Raw genomic sequence first — 18606 nt, forward strand, 5'->3', positions numbered from 1 at the left:
CATCAAGAATAAACCGCACGTATAGGATGGGGAACGGGGAGGGAGGGGGGGAGGTTGTATATATGATCGCAGACTGAATTCTGCGTGGACGTTAGATTAAGAGGATTGCTTGGTTTATTCATCTGGAATTTACCGTACGTATTCTACAGGGGCCCGTATTACGATACGCTCTACATGTCGGCCGTATATTTATTGGAATGGAGTGTCTCATAAATATGTCGATTCGCTGCTGCTCTTCAATCTCCCCCGGCTTTTCGTTACATTAATTAGTGGCGTAATACCTAAGTTTCACATCAAGTTTAATACTTTGTGATGTAATGGTGATGTAATGGAGCCCATGGGGGCGCGGCGCGCACGAACGTTACATTATACTCGTTCTCGAGTTATTCCAGCACTACCACTGTCACTTGATGGTGACAAAACCTCACCTGCGTAAAAAAAAAAAAAACAACTCGGCAAGGTTTCACAGATGTGGTAACACTGAGGTGTAGAGGCATTACTCCGTCACGTGTATTCAGATGTGCAATTAAGGGCACTTGTATAGAAACCTTTTGAGACTTTTTTTTTTTTAAAGCACGGGTTCAGTACGCTCTAGTCTGCGTTAGCACCAACCAGATCCAACCGGTCGGTCTGTAATTCGCCTCATACAGGCGTGGAAGTGCTGCGCTAATTGGGCCTTGATGCACCAATCTGGCCTGCTGCGCCAAGCCTCGCCTAAATGGCAATTTGAGCGTGCAACGCCAAACTTAGTCGAGAGCTTTATCATCGACCGAGCAACACTCGTGGGCTGCACAAAGGACGCAAGCGCGTCCATATAAAATTTCGCCTGCATATCTAACATCGTATTTCGGATCGCGCATTAATCTTGCGCCACGTGAGCACAATTCACGGTTTTTGTTAAGCTGGCGTTCGTGCGCATACCTCATTATGTGACTCTTAGGTATGGTTTAAAAGCAAAGCTGTTAGGGACACTATAAAGAGGGCACTGCTGTCGCAAAAAAACTCTCCGCACCATTGCCGAGCAGCCGCCGAGCCCGTGCTGTGCTCAGCGGTTGCTGGGCAATGGTGCGGCGAGCTTTTCGCGATAAACTAAAAACAAATTAAGAATCTGTGTCACCGGCGTAGCGATGACTGTGATAGCCACAATTTGTAATGTAATGGTGATGCCTGGCGAAGCTTTATATTTTATTTTGAAATCACAAATTTCTTTCGTGTTTTGAGTGTTAGTCACGCCACTAGGAACGATAACGTTGGACAGGCAGAGGAATTTCAATGCGCCAGCACTGCTTCGTTGGGTACGTTGGCCGTGGCGCCATCTAACTGCTGACAGCGTAGTGCAAACAAGCGACCGAACATTATATGGCCGATCAGGCGCGCTCATTGTCAACACTTGATTTTTCTTACATCACGTTCAAAGCATGTGCGCCTGCCAAAATGCGTACGCGCGTGCCAATGCCGAAATGCGTATGCGCGTGCGCATGCCCGGATTCGTATACGCGTGCGCATTCAATAATGCGTTTGTGCTTGCGAATGCCAAAATTTGTTTGAGCTATAGTAGCTGTCCAAAACGCCGCTTATGTTTTTTTTTTAGTTTCTGGGCTTTCAGCTTGGATGTTGCAAGGTTTAATATATATATATTTGTTACCTCTCGGTGGTGGGGAGAAGTGATCGCGCTTAGGTGTGCTTTTGTCCCACATACGGCATGCACTTGTCATTTTTTTTTCATAGCGCTCTCTCCAATGACAATGTGTTGTACCCCTGCCGTCTCACTCACGTGCCTGGATTTATCTTCTGCGTTCTTCGATAAGACGGTATGCTTTTCTCGGGAGCACGAAATGCTGAATTCCAGGTAGCCAATGCAGCTCACGCTGTGAAAACGAATACTATGACTGCTTATCAGGGGCGTATAGCAGATATTTTATTTCGGAAGGGGGGATCACCTTTTTAACATGACCATTTCTCCCTCTGTATTCTATGGCGAAAAAAAATTATGTGTGAGGGGGGGGGGGGGTCACGGACTTGTAGTACCCCCTGGCTACGCCACTGCTGCTTGTACTGCCAGTGGCAGTGTCAATAAAAAGAAAGTTTCTGAATGTGGATTTACGTGCCGCTTGCTTGTATAAATACATAGTTAGACTTTATGGCTAGATTTCGAAGTTAACAGCCAGAGGCATAGCATAGCGCCTGTGTAGGCTACGTGTGTATTTCTCTGTCGTCCTGTCGTATTCGCGCATCAGTGTGTACGCATACCGTATTGTTCGATCGCCCGAGTAAGCATGCAGATCATTGCAGCTGACGACGCACGAGGCGGTGCACGACCTGTTCTCGAACTTCACGTGGACCTCGAGCGAGCTGGGCGTCGACGAGCACATGGTGGTCAACCACTGGGGCACCACCAAGGGCCGCGTATTCCTCACGCTCAGCCTGTTCATCTTCATGAACCTGTGGATGACCGCCCTGGCCGCCACCATACCCGTACCGCTGGGCCTCTTCATACCCGTCTTCAAGATGGGTGAGGGCTTGGTCGCGTCCGTCTGCACCTTCTGCTGCTGTGACGTGTATACCATGTGACCTAATCGACGAAAAAGAAAAGAAAAAAATGACGTGGCAGTAATCCGTAGTTTTTAACCGGAGTACCAAAATTTTAACTTGTGCATTCTACTAAGATGGCTTGAAAGCTCGAGCCGTGTTCTTTTTTCTTCTCAATCGCTTGTGTTGAACACACTCGCATAACTCGTAGCTTTCTGCACCTTGCGTGGTTGAGCCATAGGAGTGCGCAGGAGTCCCTTTCAGGGGGGGGGGGGGGTTGAGGGTTCGCCGCAGTGCACCCCTCCCTAATACTTCAATGTTTGGGACAAACATTGCGCCCCCCCCCCCCCCATATCTAATAAGTCAATGTAGGGGTTCACATAGGGGGCCAGTTTTGTGCCCCCATTCTCATCTGACTATAAGGAATCATTGTCTCATGCCGCCGCCCCTCCCCGCCTCGTGCGCACGCCTAAGGGTTGAGCACAGCCTCCACAATCCACTGCCACTAGATCTTTTAGTGCCTCCGAGATCGACCCACCTTTTACAAACGACGGCGTCATGTAGCGACGTGATCAGGTAACGTCATGGTGACGTCAACATGGCGTCATAGCACGTTAATTGTTTGCGTCGTTCGCGTTGACGCCACCGGCGGTCAATTTTCGGCTTCGATGAAGCGTCTAAGGCTTTCGCCCTAAAGGTAAGCGGTCCAGATGATTCTGTAACTGGTGCCTTTTTTGTATAGTTGGAAGAAGCGCATAGCGCATGCAAAGGAGGTGTTAAGCGAGAAGGTTGCGTTGTTAGGAGGTGGAAAGTGCGTGCGAAACTGCGTGAGAAAAGGTTAGCGTTCGCGTTTTCCCCTTTCGAGAATTCTGTGTCTGTGTATTCTGTATCACGCCAGTACGTATCTAATCGTATGCATGTGACTTTTCTGCGAATATTTATTTGGCATGGAATCAGGTAGGCCATATCGTTACTATATATCTCGTTCTGAAAAGTTTCACTTCTCACTACTCTTTTGATGGTAATACCCAAGTTAGCAGAAGTTAAGATTCTCGATGCAAGACTCGCTACTGCGTTCCATGTTCAAGCTCATCCGGACCGACAGTCGAGCCCGTGCAATATTGCGGCATGTTCCACCGGCTCGTTTGTTTCAGGCGCCGCCTTCGGCAGGCTCGTCGGCGAAACGATGGCCGTCCTTTTTCCAGAAGGGATACGCATGGGCGACAACATCAACAAAGTCATTCCTGGCGGCTATGCCGTGGCAGGTGAGCATGTGCTCCTGATGCAGAAAGCTTACGACTGCCTAAAGCAATCAACCCTCGCCTAGCCAGTGCAGAAGGAATACGCCAGTGTGTATATATGCCTTATTCTTCCGATATTTACTGTCTCACAGTCGCGCGCCTTTTGTATTGAAGCCGGCTTTTGGAATGACGTTTTAAATACGATGTTTAGCTCGCGTGTTAAATATATGTGTGTAGTCGAAGATAAGCTCGGCTTTGGCACGTTCTGTTCGCTCTAACAGGCGCAGCAGCCATGGCCGGAGCAGCAACACGAACCATATCGACCGCCGTCATTGCGTTCGAGATGACGGGACAGATGTCGCACATTCTTCCTGTTATGGTCAGTATACAAACCTCTTCTGCCTCGCTGTTTATGTTTTTGTTTTAAGTACGCTGGGAATCCCGACGACATTTTCTAACAGCGGACCTGTTTAGGCCTTTCTGGCGTGACCAGAAAGCTTTATTGCGTTGGTGCGCCAAGCACGCGCAACGCAATAACTTGGCTAGCTTGTGTTGTCTTCGTCCTCTTAGTATTGACAGTTTGCTAGAAAACACAGCTTGCTCGGAAACGGTTTGCACAGTAAAAAAAGTGCCGCCATATCCACGAAGTGAATGATGATGAGTGGGCGAAGCTCCGGAGGTAAACCTGGTAAACCATGAATCCTCTGTACATTTTGCCCACTCGATTTTATTACATCGCTCCCCCTAGCGTACGTCGCCGCACTAAATCGAACGATTGCCTTCAACCAATGACACGCGCCATATGTGACATCATTCCTATTTTATAAGATCTCGCGTCTTTCATCAACTACAAGTACCGCTTTCTAGTTTATAACATCTTGCATCTTTTCATCATCAGCTACAAGTACCACCATCTAGTAAACACTACAAGAACTAAACGAGAGGTGGCTACATACAGGAGATGGTACCGCCATCTAGTGAACACTGCAAGAACTAAACTAGAGGTGGCTACATACAGGGGACGGTACCGCCATCTAGTGAACACTGCAAGAACTAAACTAGAGGTGGCTACATACAGGGGACGCACAGCCCACGCCCTAAGGAGCTTCGCCCCTAAAACAGTTTGCCCTTGGCGACGTACAGTGGCATTTAGAATATTCCGGACCAGGGGAACGCGTGTCAAACAGCACCGAGGCGCCCTCTGACGACTGCCTGCAAAGCTCCAGAGCGCGCACTGCGCGCGCGCGCCCTTTATTACTTGCCAGCCCGCTCGTTTGCTCTCTTCAAGAGCGCGCGCAGCGGAACGCCAGAAAAAGCGCTAGGTGTCACTCCTGCTGTCGCTGCGGAAACGCCGCGGGCGATGGTATCGTGACGAAAACACGTCATTTGTGTTGGCAGTGCTCGTTGCGCGCCGCATTCTGCGCCTTAGTCTCACACACTTCGCTCTGTGGAAAACACGTGCATATGTGTTAGTTTTTAAGTGTGAATACACTTTATAAGCGACCCCAAACCATCCACCGCCGTCGGCGGCGTCCGCAGTCTTCTCTCTATCTTTAAAAGAAAGAAGACTTGGCGGGCCGCAGCGCGACGCTCTACCGAATAAGCCACGGACGCGACGCTGATATCGGTGTCTGTAACGTGCCTTATACCCCCTCCCCCTTCGCTCGCTCCTCCGCTCTCCTCGCTCGCTGCAGCTGCGCGCGCACCCCTCTCTCTCGCGCGCCCGCCTTCTCTCTCAGTCTCCCGTCGAAAGCGGGTCGTGAGGGGGAGTAAAGTTAAAATCCGTTGGCATTCGCCAGTGAGTTAACGTAAACTCCCCCGTGTGATCAAATTGCGATTCCCAGGAACCATTACACCATAAAGGCACCATAGTGTGAATAATAAATATAATAGTGCGAATTAATAAATACCCCTCATAGCATCACCCCGTGTATTCGCACTTAACCATGTTCACCCTCGGGGAAATGCTTGGGAGTTTTTTTTTTTTCGAAAATCGACCTTTTTGGTAAGGCTTTTACGTTGCGTGCTCCAAACGAAGCATGTGCAGAACGTTAATGCAGCCCGAACTCTATAGGGAGATTTAGAATAGCGCACCGCGAACCCTTGCGGTGCGGTCGCTGCCACTGCGCATGCGTCGCAACGCGAGTCGGCGTTCGCGCACCGCACGCAGAAAATTCGAAATTGCGTGCGGCGATCGCGGCCCGCATGTAGCCCGCAAGCGCTGGTTTCGAGGCTACGGTGTCGCTGCGATCGTGCGTTGCGGTGCAGCAAGGCAAACGCTATTCTAAAGCTCATATAGCGCCCGCAGCACTTGCAAACGAGATTCTAAAGCTCCCTTATGTCAGGCATATAGCGTTCAACGTTAACGCACGCAAGAGATCTACTGTTGAAGTGAAAGCCGTCTACTGCAACAAATTCTTAAATTACATTTTTACACCCGTATAACTAGGATGACGATCGCATGCAAACAGCAGCAGTGTATGAAAATTATATTTTTCACGTAGTTTGGCGCGGCACGTTAACTATTAAGTAAACTTTGTAGATGTCGCATTATGCACTCACTGCCGCAATAACCCACTTCTATCGCGATGCTCATCTTCTTGCGCCGAGATGAGATCGTCTTCCCGATCTATTTCAGATAGCGGTGCTGATTGCGAATGCAGTGTCCCAGATGCTTCAACCTTCAGTGTACGACTTGATCATCAAATTGAAGAAGCTACCGTACCTGCCGCCTATCTTGTCCACGTCTTCCGAGTGAGTTTTGTTGGTCGCGCACACGCTGGTCAAACGGCGCGGATTCTGTCGAATAGCGATGCCTCATGCAGTGGAGTATACGTATGTTCTCAATTCTCATTTCCGTCTTCGATTCCTCTTGGTCGCACATTGCAACAGAGCTCACAGCATTTACGTGGAGGACATTATGGTGCGCGACATAATCTTCATCTGGCAAGGGGCCACCTACAAAGACCTCAAGCACCTGCTGCGCACCAACAAGCGCCTCAACTGTTTTCCCCTCGTAGAGTCTCCCGGTGAGTCGGTGGCCTTATACTTGTTGCATGCTATAGAAGTTGTGCATGCTTCTCTTCCATATACTATACGGATGGGGATTATAGCCTGTAGAGGAGTTCCTTTAAGCGAAGCTTTCATGACTCGCAGATTTCGGTAGTGGTGCGAAAAACCCGGTGCTGGTGATCATACAGACATGTGCGTACCTCGAAGGTATATGTCTGCGCATTTTTATATGCGCTGATTATGTAATTACACTCTCTCGATAGTTAGCTTGTCGGCTGCCGGCCGTTTCTAGCTGATATGGAAATGGGATCTTTTATTCAGGTCACCGGTTGGTTTGCGCTGCCTCATTTGAACGTTGCCTGCCTATAAACGCATGACCGTAGTCGTTGTGTGTAGCAACTGAAATGTTGCGCCACTGTGTACAGCCACCCGTTTTTTTTTTTTTTTTAAAGCCTGAACGCGCTAGCGTCGACCGCTCAGTCGATAAGCGGCAAAATGAACGAGAATACTCGCATGCCTGCGATAGTCCTGTGCAGCTGTTTTCTGCTAGGCTGTTCCGTGAAACGGACACGAGGACGCCCGGAACAGACAGTTTTAGTCTCGGCGGTCGGAGCTCGCGTATTTAGGTAAAAAAAAAAAAGGAAGAGGGTGGCTGTACGTGGACGAAGGTTTGATTCCCGGCTGGAGGAAGACAGCATTGCGCAATGGGAAAACAAAAAAAAAAAGGAAGAAAGAAAGAAAGAAATTCACCGACGAATAAGATACTGCCTATGTGAATTCTGAGCGCAGCTTTTTAAGTGTTTTCAGTTTGCCATAAGTTGAGCAACTGCGCTTGCGTCGAGCCGACGCGGCGCGAGTGGGAGAGAGAAAAAAAAAATCACAGCTTTGCCGCAAAGGCGAAGCAATGAACGCGATAGCAACAAATTGCAAGGTCATGCGCAGAATGGCAAGCATATCGAAACGTTCCACGCGTTTCCCCACGCACAAATGACGCACGAAACATACTCACAGGTACAGATGAACGCGAATAAACGTCTCAGTTGTTACTTTGCTGTGTCCAAATATCGCACCCTTTTTCGCAAACGGAGGCTGTGCAATGATTACAGTTACCGTACGATTCTTCCCACTGCAAGATAAAGGTGCACGGTCGGGCGTGCACACCCTCTCCCCTTATTCTCTACGCGGACGAAAGTACGCGTGGGAGATCAGAGCAGCCGCGCACTCACTGCGGCATCTTGCTGATAATGATGAAAACACGATAGTTACCCCCCCCCCCGGGAGGCCCGCCAACAGCGGTAAGTGGTAGATATGAATAGTTTGCCGTTTGAATGGTGAAGGTGGTACCTTTTGGTGGCTCAGTAATTAACGCCTCGCATTCTCGACGCGCAGATCCCTGGTTCGATTCCGCGCGCCGGAGTCTTTTTTTTTCTGAGATATTTTTCTTACTTGCGCGTTCATATATATATATATATATATATATATATATATATATATATATATATATATATATATATATATATATATATATATGTGTGTGTAATATACGGTGCATGGCATCGACACTGACGCCGGCGGTAAAATCCAGCCGACCGAGAGTGTCCATATAATTGCTATAGCAATAAAATAGAGGAGACACTGGAGCAACGCATGTCCCTTCTCCCAATAAGCCTCGCAGGTGAAAAAAAAAAAAAAAAAAACTGGACTGTGCCCGTGCGTGAGAGGTATGCGTTGCGCTGTTACCGCGAGTAGGCAAGAGGCTTTCCAGACTCCTCGGGCCAGTCTGTTTTTCGTCCGCGTTCTCTCTATCGGCTACGTCGACAACGATGACGCCGCTCGCGCGAAAACGGGCAGCAAATACGGGCTGCGCTCTAAAAGAAAAAGTAGTACCTCAGGCATGCACACACTCCAAGATTCGCCCTTCTCAATTCTGAGGATAAGAGAAGGGCTTTTTAATTTCTTTCTGTGTCAAACGTTGAGGCTGGTGCTCATAATGTGGAGGCGGTCAGGCGACGTCTGTAGCGGCGCGAAGAGTTTGGAGCAGATCGACTTGCGCGTTTTCAACGTAAGTGACCGTGAGATAGTGTTGTTGTTCCCGCGCATTTTCTCGCAGACTCTATGATCCTGCTGGGCTCGATACCTCGGCTGGAGCTTCTGCGGCTGATGGAGCTGCAGCTGGGTCGCTGGCGGCGGCTCCAGGAGGTGGCCCGGCGCCGCTCCATGGACCACACGGCGCGAAAGAGCCCCATGGAGCAGCGGCGCCAGTCGCGCTTCGAAGTCGTCCCTGTCACCAACAGTGGAAGGGTGCGTCAACACCCGCATTCCACGAAGACTCCACTCCGTGGAAAATAATTTTACGTGGTCTTTACCTCTTTTTTTTTTTATCGCTGTGTCTACTGCTGCTTTTCACGAGACAGTGTTAAAAAGCTTGGTTCGCAGAAATTCCGGTGTTATTGTCGGCAGTGTCAAAGGCGTTTACGGTTGGAAGAGAAAACAGCGTTGATTGTGAGTTAATATTTCAGGTATATGCAAATAAAGATAGAAGCCTGGGGGGCCTTTGCACTGTTCGCTTTTCTTGCAGCACGGGTTTGGTGTTTACCGAGAAGCGAAAATCGCGTGTGTGCGTGCAAATATTGTTATCACGTTCAACTCTTAGGTTTTGCTTTACCTCATGATGAGAATGCATGCAGTGAAGTCTCCTTGGTGGGGGGCAACAATGAGTTCTCAAGTTTTTATTGCATGAAGGGTTGTACATTGACTGTTATATGAACGTGGCGCCCCCTAACTTTCGCAACAGCTGTGAAGGGGTGTTGAATAAACAGCGTAACACGTGAGAAGGAAAAAAAAAAGACACAGCTTTGCCGCAAAGGCGAAGCAATGAACGCGATAGCAACAAATTGGAAGGTCACGCGTAGAATGGAAAGCAGATCGAAACGTGCGCCGCGTTTCTCATGCACAAATGGCGCATGAAACGTACTCACAGGTGCAGATTCCGTGCCGTGCCGTTACTTCGACGTGTCTGAAAAGCGCGTGCGTTTCGCAAACAAAGACTGCAATGATTGCAGTCACATTTGTGCGCCCGGTAACTACAACAAAATCGTTTCAGGTAAAGCCCGAGGCCAGCCAAGACGTATGATCTTCTCCTCTTTCTTACATAAGCGCGTGAGGGAGCGTCGCTCTCTTTCTCTAAGCGGGGTGAAGTACACGTGTGATATTAGCGTGCGCGCCGCCGCGCTCATTGCGCCGTCTTGCTGGTAATGCTGAAAACACGATGCCCCCCCCCCCCCCCCCGAGATGCCCGTGAGCAGCGGTAAGTGGCAGATTTAAATAGCTTGCCATTTGAACAGTGAAGGACGTGCTCCTTATGGGGTTGCCCAGAGTAAGAGTGCTGGCTCTTCCAATCATGTATGAGACAGATGGACGAAAATGCGCCACTTATCCTATTTCTCAGTGGTAGGCCGCCAACTGTTTCAGTTTTTATTTGTCATAGGTGCATTTGTGTTTTCATCAGTAATGTAAGTATAGACTACAGCTAATGATTTGACTTGAAGGTTTTTGCTGAAAGTATGTATTCTTTATTACGTTATGATGCTCTTGATGCATTGTATTTTGTCAATATCTTTTTTTGTGCATGTAGGTGCATGCACGTTGTCAACAATTTTCCTGACTTGCACAACTGTCTCTCCCATTAACTGCTTTTACAGCAATAGCTGTTATGAGATCACAAGGACTGCGTGCAGCACCGTAGTTGTCCGCCGTGGCCTGTAACCACTATTGCATGAAATATGTAAAAAACATCAAGCACACAGCGGAATTCAAACCCAGGTCCCCTGTGTGCCAGCCCAGTATTTTACCGCACACCGGTGCTTGAAACTCTGCTGCGAATTTGCCTTAGGCAGGCTTGATGTCGGGAAAGGAATGGCGTTAGTATGAGCAATAAAGCGTTTTAGAACAGCAAAGGAACAACCAGATGTCACACAATGTGTATTGCATAATGAGTGGATTGTCCTGTGCTCTAACTCTTTACAAAAGCTTGTTCTTTATCACCTATCAACTGTGGAACTTACCCGCTTCAGGCATAATTGTTCATCATCGTCAGCCACTGCATAAAAAAATTTGAACAAATTTTCTTGCAAGTGTGTAGCGGATATCACGCTTCTCTGAAGAATTACAAAAAAATAGCATAGTGAATGCCGGCTTACTACACAGAAATTATGAATGTTTATGGCATAGTGGATGTGAAGCAAGTGTGCTTCTAGCAGTTACCCTAAAAGTGTTTGGAAAAGGCTCTGAAAGGACACTCTTCCAGCTTCCACTGGGACTGTGCTGCACGTTCCGCACAAGCCTGGCAGTTTTTTTTTTTTATTACAATAGAAGATGAAATTTTGGATTCTCGGTGCTCAGTACGAAATATGACATTTTGCATGGGCGATCCTCACACACCAGCGCAGCATGCATATTAGATCGTAATGTGTTCTGCAGCAGAGGTTTGATTATTGTGTTTTCTGTTCTCATTGCAGCCTTCTCCAAAATCTTCACCACCTCCGTCTCCACCTCTAACACCAAAGTCACCAAAAAAGTCAATCCTGAAAGACTATGGCATGCAGTCTCCATACTCAACAATCACATCTCAAGGTAATGTATCTCATTGGGGCTTTATGTGTGTATGTCTTGCATTGTGTTTTGACAGAAGGAGCTTACTTTTATAATGGTTTATAACGGTTAGATGAAAAAATGCTATGATCGGTCATGCTGTGGGGCTGTTTATTGAGCAATCTACTTATAGGGGTATGCACTAATTTTACTTCAAGTGCTATTGTAGTTCTAACTGGTACTGCTGCTGCACATAGGAATCGGAAGGCATGTTTGTACCGACTGTTAGATGGGTTTTAGTTGGTGTACGATTCACCGAACAATCTAAGCCTTCAAAATAATTAATTGCCGTTTGCCTTTGTATTGTTGATGCTTGAATTCCTGTTTAGTTTTGTGAAGGTCGTGGCAGAATGGGTGAATGAATAATCTCTTTGAAGGACTCCTATGGAAACACAAAAAGTGGATGTACGCTTGCACATTTAAAAAACAAAATTGTACAATGTTATGCCCTGTGGTAAGTTGAACCATGTTATCTTATACTGATGAGGATTTTCATTACTTTTCAGATTCAAGACTAAGGCAAGCATTTGAAGTAATATTCAGGAAATCATTAACCCTTCAAGATGTAAACCCTGATAAAGTAAGTAACACGTAAATGTAACTCAGACATCTGCTATCCAGTTTTGTAATATCGTGTTTTAAAGAGACCGACAACTGGCTAGAACATGTTAAGGAAAAGACCACAAAATATAGTCGCAGATTCTAGGGCCATTTTTAGGTGGCGAGCCAGGATTTACACCTTTATATTGCGTTTAAAAGTAACGATAACTTGTGTGTTGTGCAGCCCAGCGAAAGAGCCTCGAAGCTGGATTATCGAGTCGGTCACTTTGCTGTATGTATAGTCGCGCAGCTTGATTTCATCTCGCGCATCGTAATTAGTCCTCAAGGTTGGAGTATCTATACTGTTATCTATCCCCACTCAAATCTGTGCTGATCATGAGGTAAAACGAGTTGTGCGATGAGAAGTGGCACTGCCTTCATGGCAGCCAGTGGACTAAGGGATAGCCGTGCCACATGCATGCATGCAGAGGGTACGCATGCACTGTAAACTGCCGCACTCACTGTCTGCAGCATGTGTTGTCTTGTGTGTATATGACTACTTATTCGACCAAGGTAAAAAAGTTCTGATTACAAATGCTTCATGGTGTTTTCTACATTATCACTGCATGATTAGACACGCTGTCTGCCATTGGTTTCTGTCAGACTAAAGAAAATAGTTATAAAGATTGGTTGTCGACCCCTTTAGTGACTAGAATTGCTATGCGTAATTCAACTTATAGTAGTTCACTGCTAAAGAAAATCGTGTCGCCATGCTTAGGAACGCAAATGAAATTATGGTTAAAGATATGTGGCTTTTCGTTTTGCAGCAATGACTTTTAGTGATTCATTACCAATGCGTGTATTTGTTTTCACATTTCAGTACATTTTACAATCCCTTCTTTGTAATTATATCATATTGTTATTGTAAATGATTAGTTGTGATTGGTGATTTTATTGTTGTTAGCTGCGAGTGTAAATTAAAGTAAACTAATTTTCTTCTTGTTATCGTGAACCGTGGCTCTTGTGACGTTGACTAGCTGCTGAACACAGCTTTTTAGCCAAGTAGATCGCACAGCTATTTCAGAAGCTGCAATTCATTGAATATGAATATAAAAAGACAAATCCTTAAAAACATTGATGAGTGCAAGAGATGCAATTCTGGCATGCCTGCATGCTGCAATGACAAGTTATGAGACAATACAGTTTTGTTGGCAAAATCAATGAATGTGTGTGTTTCAAGCTTGCTTTCCTCAACTGGAACATTTACATTATGAATACTGGGACTTCAGGCATTCTCTATAATTAGAAATGCTTTTTTTTTTGGACAGGATGCCAGTTTACCCAACACTCCGACAAGCACAAAAAGGGTACAGCTGGTGAGTTTGTGAAAATCTTGTGATTCACTATTACTAACATTAGTTTTCTTTTCAATCAACAGCAGAGCTGCTTAAGGTAACTCCGTGGATGCGCCACAAAATCTTATTATCACGAATGACATGCTCTCTCTTCGTCTTCTTCTTCATTTACTTTACTCGTTGAACATGTGTGCCCTGCGGATGCGGTGCTGTAGCGCCCATTTCTCGATTTCTCGGGCGTAAAATGCACTAACTCTGGTGGGTGAGAGAATGGTACAGAGAGGGAGGGAGAAAGAAAATAAAACAAAAAAGGCCATGAGAGAAAAATAAAGGAAGAGAAGTAAAAGGAAAAGACATAGAAAGACAGAAATAAAAGAGCAAGAGACATTTGAAGAAACACAGCAAAAAGAGATAAAAGAACAGAGAGAAAAAAGGGAAGAGAAAAAGATAGAAAAAAAGAATGAGAAAGATATAGAGAGAAATAGACAAAAATGATTAAAAAAGAGAGAGAAAGGAAATAAAAATAAATATTAGGAAAAACAAGGAAGGCTGCCCTGTTGGGCTGTATCTTCAGGCTTAGTACCAGTGGTGCGAAACTTCCTCAATTTTTTTTATTTCAGGAATAGCTGGTTATTTTGTTCAAGAGGAAGTCTATTTTCAATATTAATCGATATTTATCAATCATACATTCCTTTTTTCTTTCATTCAACAGTGTTCTACAAATACCCAGTGTGCAAAGAATTCAAAGAGTGATGATTACTACTTTAACAGCAATATTTTTCTACACAAGGCACATGTATTTTTTTTTCGCATATTTAATGTTTTTCTAGGACTGTTTACAGAAACTATTCAACAATGCAGGCCGTCTTCAGATTCAATGAGTGACTTCATTTGATCTTTATATGCACGCACAGGTCTCATAGTGTTCGTGTTAACGTAGGCTTCCACCAGCAGCCCTTGTTGACTCTTTGTATTTGTGCCTGTTTTCCAGTGTTTCTCTCAGTCATACCCCCTTCCCTACCTTTAATAATTGTACTACTTGGTGTCTTTAGACTAGCCGGCAAATGATGATGTCTTGAACATAGACTAGTGCAACAATACACTAGTGCAATGGACAGGAGTAACCGCCCTTAAGCTTGAGCTCCTGCTTTCTGAAGGAATTGAGTGCATTTATCTCACCAAGCACCTCCAACAGTTTGTCATGCACAGAAGCAAATTAAGGTTTTCGTAATGTAATGCAAAAAATAAATGAATGGTTCTCAGCATGGCCTACGTCCTTTTTGTGCATTTTCTACGATGGCTCATGCCTGCCTCATCATTTGCTGGCTAGCGTAACAATGCCGTGTGACATAAGCAAGTGAGGCTTGAAACAATGTAATTCACAATGTTACACTTAGTCTGATGTGGTCACCGATGTGGTCACAATCGCTCTTTGATTTAGAAGGCGCTATTGAAGGAAAGAAGACATACTCTTTAATAATAATCCCTCGCGACTCTGGTACAGACAGTTAAGACCACCCCCTGGAGATGCATTTTAAAGGTCATAGCCTTGTCAGGGTGCTCACTCTTGATAGCTTCCACCTCTTAAAGAAGCTCAATCATATGAATCATGTAGGACTGCTGACAGCACCTATTCCTGTTTTTAATTGATGCCAGTTAGCCTTGGGCTATTGCCACACCTTGTAAATATAGGGTTTTTCTTAATTGAACATATCACTTGCAGATCTGAGGTCGGCATGCGATTTCATATCCTGCACAGACTTGAAGCCACTTACATGAAATTCACAGGCTAGACAGGGGGATAGTGCTGCTGAAAGTTAAGCTGAGTACCTAGAAAGATAGAATTAGAGTATTGTCTGCAGCGACTCAAAGCCAAGTCCTCAAAAGCCTTGTGCACCCTTCGCGCTACCAATATTGTTCATGTGGAGCTGGGCAATGTGTAAGTTAGTTTGCAATAGTTCTGGCAATATGCAAAAAGTTATGCCATTTTATGAAGTTCACATTATTTTGTTGACAAGGCTTGTAATTCTTTTTTCTTATTGCAGCCCCGTGAAAGAATTATTGACATGTCGCCTGAAGAGGTGAGTTGCAAAAAGTGCATCTTTGTAAAGCTTTTTGTGACAAATTTATATGTAATATGTCTTACCAGACCACCTTACGTATTATATGTCTGTGCTATTGAAAGATTTTTAAAGATGATATTTTTTCTTGGGGACCTGCGACGCAAAAATTTTGGTCTTTCTGTCTGTCTGTTTGTCTGTCTGTCTGTCTGTCTGTCTGTCTGTCTGTCTGTCTGTCTGTACATTTGTCTGTTTGTCCGCTCTTAACAGTATTCGCTATTTGAAATAGTTGACCCCATCTGCAGTGCCCACCTATGTTGCTCAAGCTAGAGCGTTCATGCTTGTGAAATTGTCAATTAAAAAGCAATTATTGTGCATGTCTGGGGCACAATAACAACACGTATATATTCTGTGTGTGAGCCTTTTACTAGAAAAGGCATACATAAGTAATTTTAAGGACCGTAGTGCTTATCACGGTGCGCTGACCATGTAACGCTTGCACGGAAAGACGAGTGTTTCCAACGCTTTGCTAAAACGAGACGGTGGTGGCACCTACCCATCGCCTTGCATTCTACACCTTATGACCTCTGAGGTGGGCGTGCACACCCGTCTCAGAGCCACGTGCTTTGTTTTCTAAAAAACTGCCAGATGGCGCTTATGTCTCACGTGTGACGTGACTTGATGTGTTCGTTCGCCTCAGCTGCACGCTCGAAGCACTCTAACGCAGTACCCCCAGAATATCACTCACCGATTTTCTTGCACAGAACATCAAATAAATGCCTTGTTCACTCTCGACACACGCAAGACTATCGTCTTTCGACGACAATTGCAGATTACATGCAGATACGGGGCCACCTTTTTCGCCACAGATCTACTATTTCAGCACCTTAAAGTATGTGAAGTCATGCTGCCTACAGATGATTATGCCCATTTTGTAACATTGCAACCTGTTTGTTTGCCCTTTGACACTAACATAAGAGCACATTAATCTAAAATTGCTGTTTACTTTAGTGTTCTTTTTAATAACTATTTTGCTCTGTTGTCACATTTGACAAATTGAAGTTGGTTTGTGTCGAAGCATAGAATATGTGCTTTGTCAGCGTCCTGATGGTAACCTCCTTATGAAGATACTCATTCTCAAGCTTGCAGCATTCTGTATAACTTATTTCTTCCCAAAGTATTTCTCAAGCACTGCCAGAAAAGCCTGTCAAATACAAAAAGTTGTTCGCTTGTCAAAACCTTGGCTCCAGCAACAACTTGTGTTCAAGATTTTTTCATACCTGTCAAACACCAGTTGCACTTTGACATGAATTTTGGTAAGAAATAACTTCCAACATATGCTAACGTCAAGACTCGTAATAAATTTTCATATCATTTAAAGAAAGCACTGACTAGCGAAAGTGCAGAATGTTTCATGAAAATTTGCTTTTTTGTGTGCGACTTCTTCATTGATATCTTGTTTGATCGGTCTTGTGCAGCAACTGTCGTGGGAAGAGGAGCAGCTAGCCCAACCTATCGACTATGCACATTGTCACATTGACCCTGCACCATTCCAACTGGTTGAGAGGACCACACTGTTGAAGGTATTCCTATAGATATGCAAAACCTACTCCTTTGCAGCAAAAAAAGAGAGAGAGAAAGGTCTGATGGGGCTCAATTTTTAGTACAACAGAAGATACATAAATTGATGTATAAAAGTAAAGTGAGAAGTAATGAAAGAAGGGATTAATAACTTTGCAAATTTTATTAAGGAAAACCCAAAAGCTGAATTATGCTTTCAAACCTCTTGCCATTCAAACCTCTTGCCAGTATTTTTAAATAAATAAATAAATAAATAAATTTAAAATATGGCAGTGGTGAGCCATGGCAATCTTCGATCCACCTTTTCAAGTATGGATGCAAGAGCTGACCATGAAAGTGTTGTGAGCACCTCCTATGACCACCGCAGCGGCGCTTTGTTGAGTAGCAAAAACCTAGGCGTGTGCTTTTGAGGTATGTACTAGTTAAATTTGTGAAAGCAAAATGAGGATGAGCTATAGTTGCAGTTATACTAGCTGTAATAACATAACATAATAATATAAAGCTACTACAAAAATGTAGAGTCAGTAATTAATGAAGTAAAAACACAATTTATTACACTGATGAGCAACTGTAATGCCAAAGTAGGCAAGAAACAGACCAGAGACCATGCAGTGGGGGAATATGGCATCAGCTCCAGAAATGCCAGAGAGGAGTTATTAGTAGAGTTTGCAAAACGTAATAATTTGCAGATCTTGAATATCTTCTTTGGAAAACATAATAACCATAAATGGATGTGGCGGAGTTTTAATGGCATAACTAAAATTGAAATAGACTTCATTCTGTGTATACACTGAGGCATTGTACAGGATGTTAAGTAGTTGGCAAGCCCCGCAGGGGCGCCTGCGCAAGAAGGCGTTTGGTGTGTAGCGACACCACGGACCCGAGCTAACGAGGGGGGTTTTGACTCCCTCCCACGCCTAGCCGTGCGTGGCTTTGCCATGTCCGGGGAAAAGGGGATCCTGGGGGTTGAGCTGACGCTGGATGATTGGACCTTTAAGGCCCCCCGGCAGAGGGAACACACCCCCTTGGCCCTGGCTTCACGTAGACGGCACCCCTGGGCTGACCCACCCAGGGGAAATCGGCAGTCGCCTTTTTTTTTCTCTCTCTCCCTACATCTTCATCTTTATCTCTCACTTTTTATCTGTCCTGTCCTCTAGTCTCTCCCTTTACTTCCAAACTTCCTGGCGGCTAGGGTTAACCCTGTGCAAATAGCGTACCTTGGCCTAGGCGCATTGGGTTATAGTGGCGTTGTATGGCTGGCGTCTGCAGGTTTCAGCATCCGTAAACTTGTAGCGTCCCCTCGTTGGGCTCCGTGGTGGGTGGCCGCCAACGCTGCTGAACAAAAATAAGACAGGCATGCGTGGAACATTCCCCCTACTGTCTGATCGTACCGGCTTAAAGCGGGTACGCACCGATGATATAAATTTTTTCAACCAGCCAAAAGAAACTTTTCCCAACTTCCATGTCATTCACTGCGAGAAAACTGGAAAGCAAGCCAGGACCGTATCTCCATTCCTAGTTGCAAGGTGTGTTACTGAAACTCTCGGGGCTGGATACAAGGTAACCAAAATGGCTAGCGGAGACCTTCTCCTCGAAATTCTGGACAAAGAACAATTTGTAAAGCTAGACAGCCTCTCA

General features: G+C 45.4%; 1 protein-coding gene across 3 annotated transcripts in view; it reads left to right on the forward strand.

Annotated features, from left to right (window-relative positions):
- The window catches only part of ClC-a (chloride channel protein 2), a 167321-nt gene that overhangs the window by 135705 nt on the left and 13010 nt on the right, over positions 1-18606 (forward strand). For all 3 annotated transcript variants that reach the window (XM_037412450.2, XM_075891423.1, XM_075891422.1), the window contains exons 13-23: positions 2293-2512; positions 3684-3794; positions 4052-4149; positions 6409-6524; positions 6663-6799; positions 8893-9083; positions 11300-11414; positions 11939-12012; positions 13301-13348; positions 15373-15408; positions 16866-16970. In XM_037412450.2, the coding sequence (XP_037268347.2) occupies positions 2293-2512; positions 3684-3794; positions 4052-4149; positions 6409-6524; positions 6663-6799; positions 8893-9083; positions 11300-11414; positions 11939-12012; positions 13301-13348; positions 15373-15408; positions 16866-16970 (1251 nt within the window). The remainder of the gene's footprint in view (positions 1-2292; positions 2513-3683; positions 3795-4051; positions 4150-6408; positions 6525-6662; positions 6800-8892; positions 9084-11299; positions 11415-11938; positions 12013-13300; positions 13349-15372; positions 15409-16865; positions 16971-18606) is intronic.

The sequence above is a fragment of the Rhipicephalus microplus genome, chromosome 1 (assembly GCF_043290135.1).
Source record: "Rhipicephalus microplus isolate Deutch F79 chromosome 1, USDA_Rmic, whole genome shotgun sequence".
NCBI classification, from domain to species: Eukaryota; Metazoa; Arthropoda; class Arachnida; order Ixodida; family Ixodidae; genus Rhipicephalus; species Rhipicephalus microplus.